Genomic DNA, 14848 nt, shown 5'->3' with positions numbered 1-14848 from the left:
GTTCGCCTTCACTGCTCTAGGGGCACAGATCCAGTCATGCATTTTGCATGCTGTTTTTTTTTGTTTTGTTTTTTACATACATTTAAATTATAAAAAAAAAAAGCATAGGGTTAGGAACTAAGGGAGTGCCATGAGCAAGGATAATATGCTATATGCAGTAACCCATAGCAACCAATTAGAAATCACCACTAACTGAACCGACTTTGCTGCCCATACACATATATGTATTTAATTACAATATTTAAAATAAACAAGTTAGAAAGTTCACCCACATATGCCATATTATCTGCCCATTGATGTTGAGACTTTTGTTTTGTGCTCTTCCTACAAGGCTAAATATGTAAAAGCTGAACTTTAGGCGGATATAAAATACACTAATGAATGCAATTATTAGTTCATTATAAAATCACCTTGTGGATGTTGTTAAAATGTGGATACTGTTGATTAACAAATCAAATTTATGCTGCTAGTTATCCCCTGAAAAGCAGTACTAGGATAGGTAGAAGCAGCACTGGGAGCCAGTCAGATGTGCTATATGCATACATGCTGACACAAGTAACAAGCTAATAGTATGAGAGCAGAGAGATGCTCCTTTATTGTCCAATCATAAGATGGGTCCAAGGAAGTGACCAGGCTGCATTACTTAAAGTGGACCTTCAGTCATTTTTTCATCTTTCCATCTATTAAATCTTCTGCCCTTATTGTTTTAACTTTGGACAGTAAAACATTTTTTTTTCTGCCAGTAAATACCTTATACACTGCAGCCCACCTTCTGTTTCTTGTCTGGTCTTTAGACTAGGCTTATGCCATCATGCACAGCTCTTTCTATCAATCTCGTGAGAGTTTGGCAGAAAGGGAGGGGCATGGTGAGTCATAAGAGGGCTAATGAGAGCTGCAGAGCTGGAGATGTACCTATGTGTGTCTGTGTAAATCCAGAAAGTGAACAGGCAGTAGCTTCAGCTGCCCACAGTTAAAATGGCTGCTGCCATTCTTAGTGGAGGGAGGTTTCTGCAGCATATTTGGCAAGTACACTATATATAAAATAATATGCAAAGTGGTTGGAGGGAAGCTTCAGAATGGCAAAGATATTTTAATTACAAATTATGTGAGCAGCCTGCAGTTCCTCTTTAAATGCATTAACAAAGTTGGGCTCAGCAACCTGGATGTACAGTCTGACAGAGATATTTAAATTTCAGAACTTGACTGACAAAATGATAAACGTTGTCAGGTAAAACTACATATATATATTTTATCTGTGTATTTATGTGTTTGCCCACAGTTCAGCTTTACATTTGTTACTACTTTGCCAACTGTTTTATTTAAATGTTCAAGTTGTATGGCACGCTTTTCAGGCACTATAATAAGATTTATATTGAGCCCTTCAAATCCAGACCCACTTTTTAATTAGTGATCTCCTTGCCTGACCTGGCTCAGCTTCCTGGACCTGCTGAGGCTTAATGGGGTGGTGGATATATGTGCATCTGTCATAAGCCAATGCACTATACAAATTTGCTTACATAATAATATGCACTTACAAGTCAGCCTTCTGCATTGATTACAGTGATCTGAATGATGGTTTTCAGCACGTGTTTCTGCTATGGGGCTCTATACTTGACTTTTCTTTTCTCTAGACTATGGAATTCTCATCTTCTAGTTTCAACTACCCCTTACAACTCATATCTATAGGATTTTTAAAATGGTGTACATAGAGCATCCTATTAAAATGAATGACTACAGCTATAAAAAATAAAAAAGCTTAAATGCATACTCCCCAGTGGGGACAGTGTATGGCACCATTGCTCTGATCTTCATCCCAGTCCCTCAGACCCCTTTCACACTGACAACGGGCCGCGTTAGTGGTAAAGCGCTGCTAGTTTTAGCGAGGCTTTACCGTCATTTTAGTGGCGCTTTTCAGCCACTTGCGGGGTGCTTTTAACCCCCAATAGTGGCCGAAGAGAAGGTTAATAGCGCCCAAAAAGCACCACTGCCAAAACCCTTTGCATTCATTTCAGTGGGAAGGGGTGGTGAAGGAGCGGTGTATACACCGCTCCTCCACCGCCCCAAAGACGCTGTTTACAGGACTTTTCTAATGTCCTGCAAGTGCACCGCCCCAGTCTGAAAGCACTCAGGCTCTCACACTGGAGCTGCAGGGTGGAGTTACTCAGGTGCTTTACAGGCACTGTTTTTAGCCAAAAAGCACCTGAAAAATGCCCCAGTGTGAAAGGGGTGCATTGACACTCATTTTTTTATTTAATTTTACTTGACTATTTGCCTGTGCTCATATTTAGAATCTATTGTAACTAAAAATAAAATGAGGAAGAATTTCTCAACTATCTGACTTTATCAAAGTAATCTCACCTGTCTCATCTAGGAAAACTAAATATAATTAATGGGGTACTTGAAAGTAGAGTTAAGATACCCATGTCTAGATCATCACAGTGATGTTTATGCTTGCCTTGTAAATATGTAAAAGTTGATAAACTCGCAAAAACACTCAGATCTTCACAGTGTGATTGTTAAAGTATAACTAAAGGCAAAACTTTAGAACCCCTGTCCATTTTTATTGCTGTCTGTGCCCCCATTAGGGGGATTTCTTCTCACTTCCTGTTTGGCTATGGGACAGGAAGTGAAGGGTAATCTGCGCAATGGGACAAAGATGGCAAAAAAATGGGACAGGGGTTATAACCCTCCCTTGCTCTATCCAAAATTTAAAAATGAAGTTTTACCTATAGTTCTAATTTAACAGAAAATAGAGCACAGCTTAAGAGAGCATTACTGGTCCGTTTTTGTTACCAAGGATATGTCCTAAGGAGTCAGCTGACAAATTTGCTCATCTCAAACTGATTAAATAGCTACCCAGTTAATGTTTGTTGGTGACAATATATTTTACATTGAAATACTAGGGGCAGTCCAGCCAAAACTTGATTTCAGTGGAAACTGTTGACTTAAGCCACAGTTTGACTTCTTATATGTCTTACAAACCCCATTGATGGTGCCTCTTGAACAAATGAGTCCCACTTCTTTTGATAAACTCTCCATAATGTAAATTAAAAACTTCTAAAATGAAAACCTAAAATAAAGGGTTTACTGGAAGGAGGATCTTAAATGCTCACTCTTCCTGCCGCCAATGGAGTATGGAGAAAACGTCACTTCCGGGAATGCCAGATTCATAGTTCACCACTATTCTTGGTGTTTTCATCCCCAACATCACTACTTTGACCTATACAGAGATGGGAGGTTGGTGGGAGAAGCTGCAGCATGCTGTGGGAAACCAGGCATCTGACACTCCCTAAAGTGTCTCCATCGAGGCAATTTTTCCTTACAGCTGCATCGTACAGTGTTCCAGGCAGCAGGAGAGGTTGGAAGGTTCTTTTTTGTCATGATTCTTTTAAAAGTTTTAGGTTTAACAACAGAGCCTCTTTAACAGTAAAAGTGAGGTACCCAAAGTAGAAGGAACCTGGGAAGTTGGAAGATATCTAGTTGGAGACCTTTAAAGACAAAAAAACGAAATATAAGATTTGGGTAGACTGACACCTTATGGCTTGAAATCTGCTAAACCTTGGTAAATAAGGCATCAGGCATGCTCTGTATACAGTGACACCTGCTTGGATTAGGATGGGTGAAGTTGAAAACTTACTTTTTTCTGATGTTCTAGGCTACTAGCTCTATTAATTCTCTATAATCTTGTGGCTTTGGTGGTGGTGGCCAGTTAACTGTAATTATCAATTAATTCCTGTCTCACAGTCTTGCATGACCAGTGTTTGCCTTGTTGCATGTGTTTGATCTTTATTCAGTCTGCTCGGATCCATTTTTCCAATGCCCCGTGTAATCTATGCTATGGCGGAGGATGGCTTGCTTTTCAAATTCCTAGCTCAGATCAGTCCCAGGACGAAGACCCCTGTAATTGCCACCCTGTCGTCTGGTGCAGTGGCAGGTGAGATTGCTCAGAAGTAAACTTTTATTGACACAAAAAAAGGAAACCTTTTTACTGTGTAAATTGATGACAAAATTATATTTGCTGTGTTTGTTTCAGCTTCTCAGAGCTCTGAACTTACCCTACACATGCTATACTTAAATCCATTTTACATCCTACATTTATTTTATACTTTCTTCCATCATTTTTTACAATGTACTCTTGAGAACCACATAAAGCTAAAACTTTGTCCATCCATAGGAAATGATTCAGTTTTGCCTGGATGCTGGTGGGTTAATTCATCTACTGCTTCCTTTAATGTCTTGTGGACTGCTGTATTTGGATCTCTCTGCCAAATTTCACAACTCCAAACCCCCTTCTGTTACTATTACGCCAAGCAGGTAAAACATATAAGTAAATGGTAAATCCGTCAACCAAGTTGTAATGCTTTCACAATGGCCTCTGCAAGGGAGTGAAATTATGACAGAGATATCTCTCTTCAGTGTTCCTGAAAGATATTAGAAACTGGGTATCTGCACAAAAATGCACTATTAGTTTGGCGTGGATGTGACCTTTAAATATCTGACATTAAAGTACTCTTTAGGTACCCGTGGTTCCAAGGGTATATGATTTACTTAACGAGCCTTATTTCATTCCCTTTTTGGCTTGCTTAGAGTACACCCTTGTAGTTCTGTAGTGCTGAAGGCAACTTCTCAACATCCATCATTTTTCTATTCTAGCCTGCTGGGCTCTATGTTTCCTCTTCCCCGAATTCTGTTTGCCATGGCAAGAGACGGTTTACTATTTAGATTTCTTTCCAACGTGAGTGAACGGCAGTCACCAGTTGCTGCCACGTTGACTGCAGGTGTGATCTCTGGTAAGATGTGATAAAAAACAGGACTTCTTGGATCGGGTTCATGGAGGTTTGCATGCAAGTTATTTTATGGAACCTGCTTTCAGTCTTCTCTGCATGTAGGTCTTGGGTGAGCTACTGCCATAATTTAAGATTTAAGCAAATTCTGACTTAATTGTACATAATTGATGGGTATATTAATCATTATTAAAATACTTTTTGTCTTTTTTTATGTCAATTACTACTTCTTAAACAAAGGTATATATGCATGCATTATATTTTATAGCAAAGTATATTAGAACTAATAACATATGGAGTACTTTTAAAGTGTACATGTTGCCTATAACAAGCTTTATTCTTTTGGTCTGAATCAGTATGACTGTACACCTAACATATTGGTTCACATATCAACAGCATTAAGCTAGGGAGAATGGTCAAAGATGTTAGTCAGTATTATGCCCCATACACACGATCAGATTTTCCGACTGGATAAAACTGGATTTTTTTCAGAAGGATGTTGGTTCAAACTTCTCTTGCATACACACGGTCACACAAATGTTGGCCAAAAATTACGAACACAAGGACACGGTGACGTACAACACGTACGAGGAGTTGAGCAAAAGGAAGTTCAATAGCCATTGCGGCTCCTTCTGCTTGATTCAGAGCATGCGTGAACTTTTGTGCGACGGACTTGTGTACACACGATCAGACTTTTCCGACAAGTTTTGTTGGCGGAAAATTTGAGAGCCTGCTATCAAACATTTGCTGGCGGAAATTCCAACAGCAAATGTTCGATAGAGCATACACACGGTCGGGCTTTCTGACAACAAGCTCACATCAAACATTTCCCGTCGGAAAATTTGACCGCGTGTACGCGGCTTTAGACTGATTTCTACTCACAAAATGTCCAAAGTATATGAGTGGCATGTACACTTAAAGAATATCTGATGTATCTAGAAACTTACAAACTAAAACAAATTGGTAGCCACTGTTTACTTGTGTCCTCAAACTTTATCTTTTTAAATGCCAGCAATAAAATTTACCATGTTTATAGAGATCGGTGATTGTATTATGTAATATGGGGTAGTCCTGCATCACCATCCAGCCATGTAAGTAAAAGCAACACTCTTTATTTTCCAAACGTTAAACAAAAACTGATTACTTCAGCATGGAAAAACTAAACAAAAAAATCCACACTCCTGGGTCACAAAAATAGGCTTTCGGTTCACTATTTTCACACACTTGTCCCACCAAAGGGGTTTAAAGTTCCCACCAGTTTAGTAGTCTAAAATTGTTAGAAGAGCTCAGCAACAGTGTCTTAGTCGCAAGGCAGTCCATAGTCCTCACACAAATGTGTCCTCCTTGTCTCCAACTCACAGACACCTGCTTACTGCTTCCTGTTCCTTTTTCAGGCATTTCCTGCAGTCTGATTAACCCCTTGAGGACTTATGTCCACATAATCTGGGTTGGAGGCTCTTTCCCAGCCAAAGTCAGCCAAAACCTTTGAATTCTGGGTCCCATATACAGACTTAACAATCTTGCAAAAACTAAAAGTCAGTTTTCCCCTTTATTACCAGAACCCTTCACCCTGCATGGGTGAAAATCCCGGAGTACTCCAAAACGGTACCTCTTATCGGCCCCCTTAAAGACCACATCCCAAATAATGGGGGACACATATCTACAGTTCAAGACCCAAGATCCCTGTTTTCCACCACAATAATGCCGCGTACACACGATCAAACAAGCGGGTGGAAAAGTCCGGCAAACTGAAGTCCACCAGACAATCCCCCCGTGTGTAACCTCCGGCATACTTTTTTGACCCAAAAGTACAGCAGACTTAGAAAGTAGTTTTGCACTCCAATCTTCCCGCCGGACTCGCATTCCGGCGGACAAGCCGGCCGTGTTTGTGCCAGTCCGCCGTACTTTTGAAATGAACGGACTTTTCCCACCCGGAGAAAAGTCCGCTCATTTCGAGCGGGTCTCCAGGTAGGCGGGGCCCGCGAAGGAGACGTCGCTGGCCCCGCCACCTGGTATGGACTTAAAGGGGAACCCCAACGCAGAACAAAATCGGCGTGGGGGTCCCCCCTAAGTCCACAACGGACCCTTGTTTGAGCAAGCTACCCGGCCAGCCAGGAAAGGAGGGGCGAGCGAGCGCCCCCCCTCCTGAGCCGTACCAGGCCGCGTGCCCTCAACATGGGGGGTGCCTTGGGGAAGGGGGGGCCGCAAGGCCCCCCCACCCCAAAGCACCTTGTCCCCATGTTGATGAGGACATGGGCCTCTTCCCGACAACCCTGGCCGTTGGTTGTCGGGGTCTGCGGGCGAGGGGCTTATCGGAATCCAGGAGCCCCCTTTAATAAGGGGGCCCCCGGATACCGGCCCCCCACCCTATGTGAATGAGTATGGGGTACAATGTACCCCTACCCATTCACCTGTAAAATAAAGTACAAAAAAAAACACAACACACAAGATAAAATAATTTATTGCACAGCTCCAGGGGTCTTCCGTCTTCGGGGGTCTTCTCGCCGGACTCCTCCGCTATCTTCTTGTAGCTCTTCTGCTAGCAGAGGAGCCCAGCATTCTTCTTCATCGCCGCGGCCTCTTCTTCCGACTTCGGGGTCTTGTCCCCCTCTTCGGTTCTTCTGCTGGGCCACCGCGCCTTCTTATAGCTCTTTTACAGGCGGTGGCCCAGTCTTCTGTCGCCGCCTTCCGTTCTTCTTCTTCTCCTTCTTCTCCTGGAGATGTTGACTCAAAGTTCTCTCCGGCCGCAATGCCAGGGACGCGCTGCGCGGTGACTTATATAGGGACACGGGGCGGGGTCATCGGTTGATGTCACATGGGTTGATGTCACATGGTGACCCCGCCCCCTTACGATTTCACAGTCCCGAAGGATGCTGGGACTGTCACCATGTGACATCAACCCATGTGACATCAACCGATGACCCCGCCCCTTGTCCCTATATAAGTCACCGCGCAGCGCATCCCTGGCATTGCGGCCAGAGAGAGCTTCGAGTCAACATCTCCAGGAGAAGAAGGAGAAGAAGAAGAAGAACGGAAGGCGGCAGCGGCGACAGAAGACCGGGCCACCGCCTGTAAAAGAGCTATAAGAAGGCGCGGTGGCCAGGCAGAAGAACCGAAGAGGGGGACAAGACCCCCGAAGTCGGAAGAAGAGGCCGCGGCGACAAAGAAGAATGCCGGGCTCCTCCGCTAGCAAAAGAGCTACAAGAAGATAGCGGAGAAGTCCGGCGAGAAGACCCCCAAAGACGGAAGACCCCCGGAGCTGCGCAATAAACTATTTTATCTTGTGTGTTGTGTTTTTTTTGTACTTTATTTTACAGGTGAATGTGTAGGGGTACATTGTACCCCATACTCAATCACATAGGGTGGGGGGCCGGTTATCCGGGGGCCCCCTTATTAAAGGGGGCTCCCGGATTCCGATAAGCCCCCCGCCCGCAGACCCCGACAACCAACGGCCAGGGTTGTCGGGAAGAGGCCCTTGTCCTCATCAACATGGGGACAAGGTGCTTTGGGGTGGGGGGCTGCGCGGCCCCCCTTCCCCAAGGCACCCCCATGTTGAGGGCACGCGGCCTGTTACGGCTCAGGTGGGGGGGCGCTCGCTCGCCCCTCCTTTCCTGGCCGGCCGGGTAGCGTGCTCGGACAAGGGTCTGTTGTGGACTTAGGGGGGACCCCCACGCCGATTTTTTCGAGCGTTGGGGTTCCCCTTTAAGTCCATACCAGGTGGCGGGGCCAGCGGCGTCTCCTTCGCGGGCCCCGCCTACCTGGAGACGCGCTCAAAATGAGCGGACTTTCCTCCGCGTGCGTGGGCGAGTCCGTTAATTTCAAAAGTAGGGCGGATAGTATGGCGGACTTAGTACGCCGTATTAGTCCGCTGAAAAAGGCAAGTAGCCTGTTCGGAAAGTCCGACGGACAGTCTGGCGGGAAGTCCGCCAGTCTAAGTCCGTCGGATAGTCGGCTACTTGTGTACGTGGCATTAGTAATCATTTATTCCATGGAAAAGCAAGTGATTTAAAGTAATGCACAGAAATTAGTTTTTAGCTGTTTAGTCAGTGAATGGTTTGTTCCAGCTTTCCAGAATGAAAATGCAGGACTTTGTAACCACACCAAACTCTGCTTCCAATCTGCTTATATTAAAACCAACTCCCTCAAATCTGAGTGAAGATATCAGAGTTATTAGACCTTATGAATAAATAAAAAATACAAATAACGGGATTCCCACAAGATATGGTCAGCAAGCCCATCTATGTTCTATAGAATGTCACATTTTTACCATCTATCTCTAAGCATACGTCAAGAATTTTTTCATATATATATATATTCATCTTAGACCATCAAAAATAGTCTTTTGCTCATATCTATCTATGCCTAAGAAGTAAGCAGTTTCTGGTTTTGGCTGTTTTGTATAGCTGGCAAAATATTAAGAGGTTCATGAGATTGTAGTGTAGACTTTAAAGAGGACAGAGTAAATGGTGTTGGATGCTACAGATTTGTACCTTGCTGGTGATTTCTTTTTTTTTATCTAAAATGTCCATCATGGTGTACTGTATATTCTACTGAATGAACCATCCCCATACTTAGCCCAGTGGAATGAATCTGAAATCCTATCCTGCATGTAAACTTATCAGGAACACCAAATGTGTTTTTTTAATATGGTGGTGGTATGCATTGCAAAATGTATATTACAAAAAGTAACTAAAACATTACATTTAAATAACCATTGCTAAAGTAATAAACAAAACATGATGGTCATTTTGCGGATTTGTGTGCCTGTTTTTCATACATGTACACAATAGGGTGTTGCTTGTGAGACTAAGCCTGCTTTGGAATTGGTAAAACATTTTTTTGCATGTATATTGGTAATGTATATTATACAAAGAATATGAAACAATCTGTTAATGTGGACATTAATTCTAAACATGACAAGAAATATCAGTAAGTGAAGTATGCTTCTAAAGATTGAAAATGATTTGTATTATTTAATGAAATAATACAGTGTTGACCTAATGGCCCCTAGTATTTTGGCATATATTGTGATTCAAGCAAGGTGCTTTTTTTTTAAATGGGCAAAAATTTTGGTAGAATCCCATGTTTTAGTATGTTCTCTGGAGAGTGGAGACTATAGGATGTCAATAGTAATATGTGTTTAGGAAGAAAAAAACTTTAGGCTTTTGAAGAACTTGGAGACGTTTCTTTTATATGTTATCACAATGGCCCCACTATAGTTTTAGTCGTTAACCCTTTGATGAATACTTGTATTAACTCATAAAAGCCTCTCCAACTATTAAATATTCGACCATATCATCACTTTAGTAGAAAGATGTATGAAGCCGGCCATAGGCGGTTCAAATCTCTGCAGGTTCATCAGGGATTGGTCGCGATTTATACCATGTATGGGCAAGCTGATTTTACCCAAGTTGATCCAACTATCAACTTGGGTACAGCCAGCATGTCAGATTTTTCAAGCGATTACTGCCAGTGGCTAAAGCCGCTAGCAATAATCACTGTGTTTTCCCAGCCAAAACAGCTACCCCTGCTGGGAGAACACAATACCTCCATTGGAGGAATAGCCCATCAACACTGACTGTGTTAGCAACTTTCCTTGGGGTTGCAGGAAGGAAGATCACTACATCTATGGCCGGCTTTAGGGGGCCAATAAATGTCACTTCATGCACTAAATGTGAGTCGTTTCACTCTGTAAATGTAAAGCCCACAGGTTTTCTTTACAATTCAAATTAAGAGTTTTGGAAAGGCAGTAGATTTTATTCTTTTGAAGCTTCAAAACCTGAACTGATTCAAGTAAATCTTGATGTGATGTTTCCTGTGGATTATAGGTTTTTGTAAGGTCATGAAAGAATATGATCTAAATTAATCTAAATAGGTTGATCATATGAAGATATTTCCAATCCTAGTTTCTACGGTAATTGGTTCTACTCACATTCTAAATGCTAACATGCTTTGCTTTTTTCACTTTCTGCCTTTTTAGCCATAATGGCGTTTCTGTTCGACCTGAAAGCTTTGGTTGACATGATGTCCATCGGAACACTCCTGGCCTATTCCCTTGTGGCAGCCTGTGTTCTTATTCTCCGGTACAGTACATACTATTCATGTCATTTTCCAAACAACAAGAAAATTGAGAGAGCATGAAATTTATCTTCATAGTACTACCTAATTTATCGTTCTTCTGCATGTTCCCACTCCCTTAGTAATCAGAATGTACTATGTAATCTAGCAGCAAGTGATATTTTTTTCTAATGCAACTGTTCTAGTGAACCTAAACCCTATGGGGTGGACTTACTAAAGGCAAATGGGCTATTCACTTTGCAAGAGAATTTTTTACCTTAGAATGAGATGAAGCTCTGCTGACACCATGATCACTAAGCTTATGCATTATTACAATATCTTTCTAAGAAATATAACTTATAGCTGTCTGGAGTAGAGCATATGCTGGGATAGTCCATTTTTTGACAAGGTATAATCTAACTGCATCTTGAGACACAACTCTACTGGACAACTCTGAAAATACATATGACTCCAATGATCCCTTTGCAATCAGCCATTGTGCTTAATAGGTAAAATCAGCATAAAGTTATGGCTGAAAACATGGTACTGTATGTGTAGTATACTCTATAAGATGGATGATGGCTGCACACAGAAAGGAAGGAAGTAAGACATTCTACATGGCCCCCAACTTAACTAAGAATAAAATACACCAAATTCTCATAGCCTTTAGGTAACTTTAAAAAAAGGGGCCAATATATATACATGGATACTACAGACTAGTCAGCTTAACATCAATAGCATGTAAACTATTGGAGAGGATGATAGGAGAGTATAGTTGCTTATGAAAACAGTATCAATTGTAGTAACCAGCATGGATTTATGAAAGATCGTTCTTGCCAGACCAATCAGTTAATATTCTGAGAAGAAGTGAGCTGCCTATTCAATCTCAGTGTTTGCTGACGATACAAAGCTAAGCAGGGAAAAAACTTCAGAGCAGGATATAGAAACTTTACAAGAAGACCTAAGTAAAATAAAGGTCTGGGCAACTACATGGCAAATGAGGTTTAATGTTAAAAAATGTTAAGTAATGCACTTGGAGGCTAAAAATATGAATGCAAGTTACTCACTAGGGGGCAAACTTTTGGGGAAATCCAGAATGTAAAAAGATCTGGGCATCCTAGTAGATCACAGGCTCAGCAATAACATGCAATGCTAAGCTGCAGCAAGCAAAACTATTAGAATATTACCATGCATTAAAAGGGTATCCACTCAAGAGATAAGACTGTAATTCTACCACTTTACAAAACTCTGGTCTGGCCACATCTTGGGTATGTTGTCCAGTTCTAGTCAACAGTCCTCAGGAAGGATGTGCTGGAACTGGAGAGAGTACAGAGAAGGGCAACAAAGCTAATAGAGGACTGGAGGACCTTAGTTACAAGGAACATCTATAAACATTAAACCTATTCTTCCTGGAAAAGAGCCGCTTTAGAGGAAATATATTAGCGATATGCAAATATCTCAATGGTGATTCTAGTATAGCGGGAAAACTAATCAGTCTCATGTCATTTAAGAGGACACAAGGTCACTCAATGAAGTTAGAAGAGAAGAAGTTTAACCTTAAAGTGTATGAGGGATTCTTTACTGTTAGAACAGTAAGTATGTGGATTTCCTTTCCATAGTCAGTGGTGTCAGTGGGGACTGTCGATAATTAGGGATGAGCCGAACACCCCCCAGTTTGGTTCGCAGCAGAAAATGCAAACATACAAAAAGTTTGTTTGAACACACAAACACTGTTAAAGTCTATGGGACACGAACGTGAAAAATCAAAAGTGCTAATTTTAAAGGCTTATATGCAAGTTATTGCCATAAAAAGTGTTTGGGGACACGGGTTCTGCCCCAGGGGACATGTATCAATGCAAAAAAAGTTTTAAAAACAACCGTTTTTTTCAGGAGCAGTGATTTTATTAATGCTTAAAGTAAAACAATAAAAATGAAATATTACTTTAAATATCATGCCTTTGGGGGTGTCTATGGTATGCCTGTAAAGTGGCACAGTTTTCCCGTGTTTAGAACAATACCACAGCAAAATGACATTTGTAAAGGAAAAAAAGTAATTTAAAACTGCTTGTGACTGTAATGTATTGTGTACTGTGCACACCACCAGAAAAGTAGTAGAAACTGCACTACAGCTGTACTGTATTCTGTACTGTGTACACCACCAGAAAAGTAGTAGCAACTGCACTATGGTTGCACTGTACTGTGTACACCACCAGAAAAGTAGTAGAAACTGTACACCATGGAATGCACTGTAGATATAGGCTACACTGGATGCAGAGTATATATATATATATATATATATATATATATATATATATATATACATACACAAGACTGTATATATATTAATACACTGCCTGAAGTATATTAGAAATTGTACACCACAGAATGCACAGTAGATTTAGGCTACACTGGACGCAGAGTATATATATATATATATATATATATATATATATATATATATATATATATATATATCAAATACACTGCCACTAACTGAATAACCTGCCTGCTTAATCTAAATCAAGCTATCTCTCCGTCCACACCAACAACACTACACAGGGCCGCCGTGTAGGCAGCCTTATATAGTGTGGGGTTTGGATTTAGTCCCCCTGAGCCATGATTGCATGCTTTGGCCAATCATCATACAGCAATGCAATGCACTGTGATCTCACAGTGCATTATGGGGTGCATTATGGGGTGTTCCGCGGTGCACAAATTTGCCGCAAACGCAACATCAAATTCACTGTTCGGCGAAGGGGCGAACACCCTATGTTTGAGTCAAACTTATGTTCGACTCGAACCGTGAGCTCATCCCTATCGATAATTTAAAACAACTCAATATACAGGGATATGTGAAATTATACTGAAATAAACACCCACCCCACATAGGTTGAACTGAATGGACTGGTGTCTTTATTCAACCTTACAAACTATGTAACTATATAATAGCCTGGCCTCTGTTATTGATTAATCACAGCCATGTGCTGAACTCTTGCTATAACAGATAATACAATAGGCTAATAAAGTGGAAATCCAATTCAAAAGAGAGAGAGGTTGGAACACCTGGTTGAGAATGATTTCCCTTCACTTTCTGATGGACTTTAACAAGAGTGAACAAAAAATCTATATCAAAATGATCCAAAGATAAAGGTAGCTGCAATTTTGTGCAAATTTTGCTTCTTCCTGTAAGATCAACATTGCCCCCACATATTCTATCTACCGAGGCTATCGATCCATTTAGTCTGATGGACAACCTCATTTGAACAGTAGGAAGGGGGAAGAATCGGGTCAAGATTGTGTAGCACCCTGAGCACCTTAGCACCCTCCATCTCTGGATCTACTGCAGAAACTGTAAACTTCCAGGCTCTCTTTCTCCTGGATGGAGTTTTTAGCATAGCAGCTCAGAAAATAAATAAAACAAGAAAAGAAAAGACAGGTAGACGTGAAAATTAGTCCAGGACTTTAACATTTGGCTTTGTATGTAAATATGAGAGGATCATTTGCAATATTTCATATTTACCCAACTAGAACAAAGGTAATTAAAATAAAAATAAAAAATAACTGTATTTTATTTATTTGTGGGCACAATAAAAATAACCAAAAAAAAGAGAAAAACTACACATTTTCTTTTTAACTAAACAAACACTTTGGTTTTATCATATATTATAAAATATGTTGTGCATTGGATAGTCAATTGTCACTGTAGCTGGAACACTGACATCAGCTTTTGCTATGTTCACCTTTCAGTTGGACCTTTCAGTCTCTCTCCGGTCTCTGTCCTCTCTAATCCCCTTTGTGCATTCCAAATTTAAACTTATCCTTAGTTGCCCTTGCAGCTGTCTAGAGCAGAAAAGTATGCTTGCAACAGTCACAAATTAATAAATGCTTGTTTAACTCACTATCTTGATAAAACCGTTGTTTTAAAATTCTATTGTTAATAAAAAAGATTTTGTAATCAATTCCCTAATACAGTGTTTTTTCATTTTCTGGCATGACCTCTATGAGTG

The 14848-nt window shown here is 41.1% G+C and overlaps 1 protein-coding gene across 4 annotated transcripts in view; it reads left to right on the top strand.

Moving 5' to 3' along the window:
* The window catches only part of SLC7A2 (solute carrier family 7 member 2), a 156518-nt gene that overhangs the window by 116165 nt on the left and 25505 nt on the right, over positions 1–14848 (top strand). For 3 of the 4 annotated variants that reach the window (XM_077477400.1, XM_077477402.1, XM_077477401.1), the window contains 2 exons: positions 3795–3934; positions 10765–10867. In XM_077477400.1, coding sequence (XP_077333526.1) covers positions 3795–3934; positions 10765–10867 — 243 coding nt within the window. Of the gene's footprint in view, positions 1–3794; positions 3935–4653; positions 4791–10764; positions 10868–14848 lie in introns of all 4 variants that reach the window. The other variant, XM_077477403.1, reaches the window with a different exon arrangement.

This window comes from Lithobates pipiens, unplaced genomic scaffold (genome assembly GCF_037356315.1).
Source record: "Lithobates pipiens isolate NorthernLeopardFrog02 unplaced genomic scaffold, aLitPip1_a1.2 Scaffold_13, whole genome shotgun sequence".
Classification (NCBI taxonomy): Eukaryota; Metazoa; Chordata; class Amphibia; order Anura; family Ranidae; genus Lithobates; species Lithobates pipiens.
The sequence above is the reverse complement of the archived record's forward strand: the minus strand, read 5'-3'. Positions and strand labels throughout refer to the sequence as shown.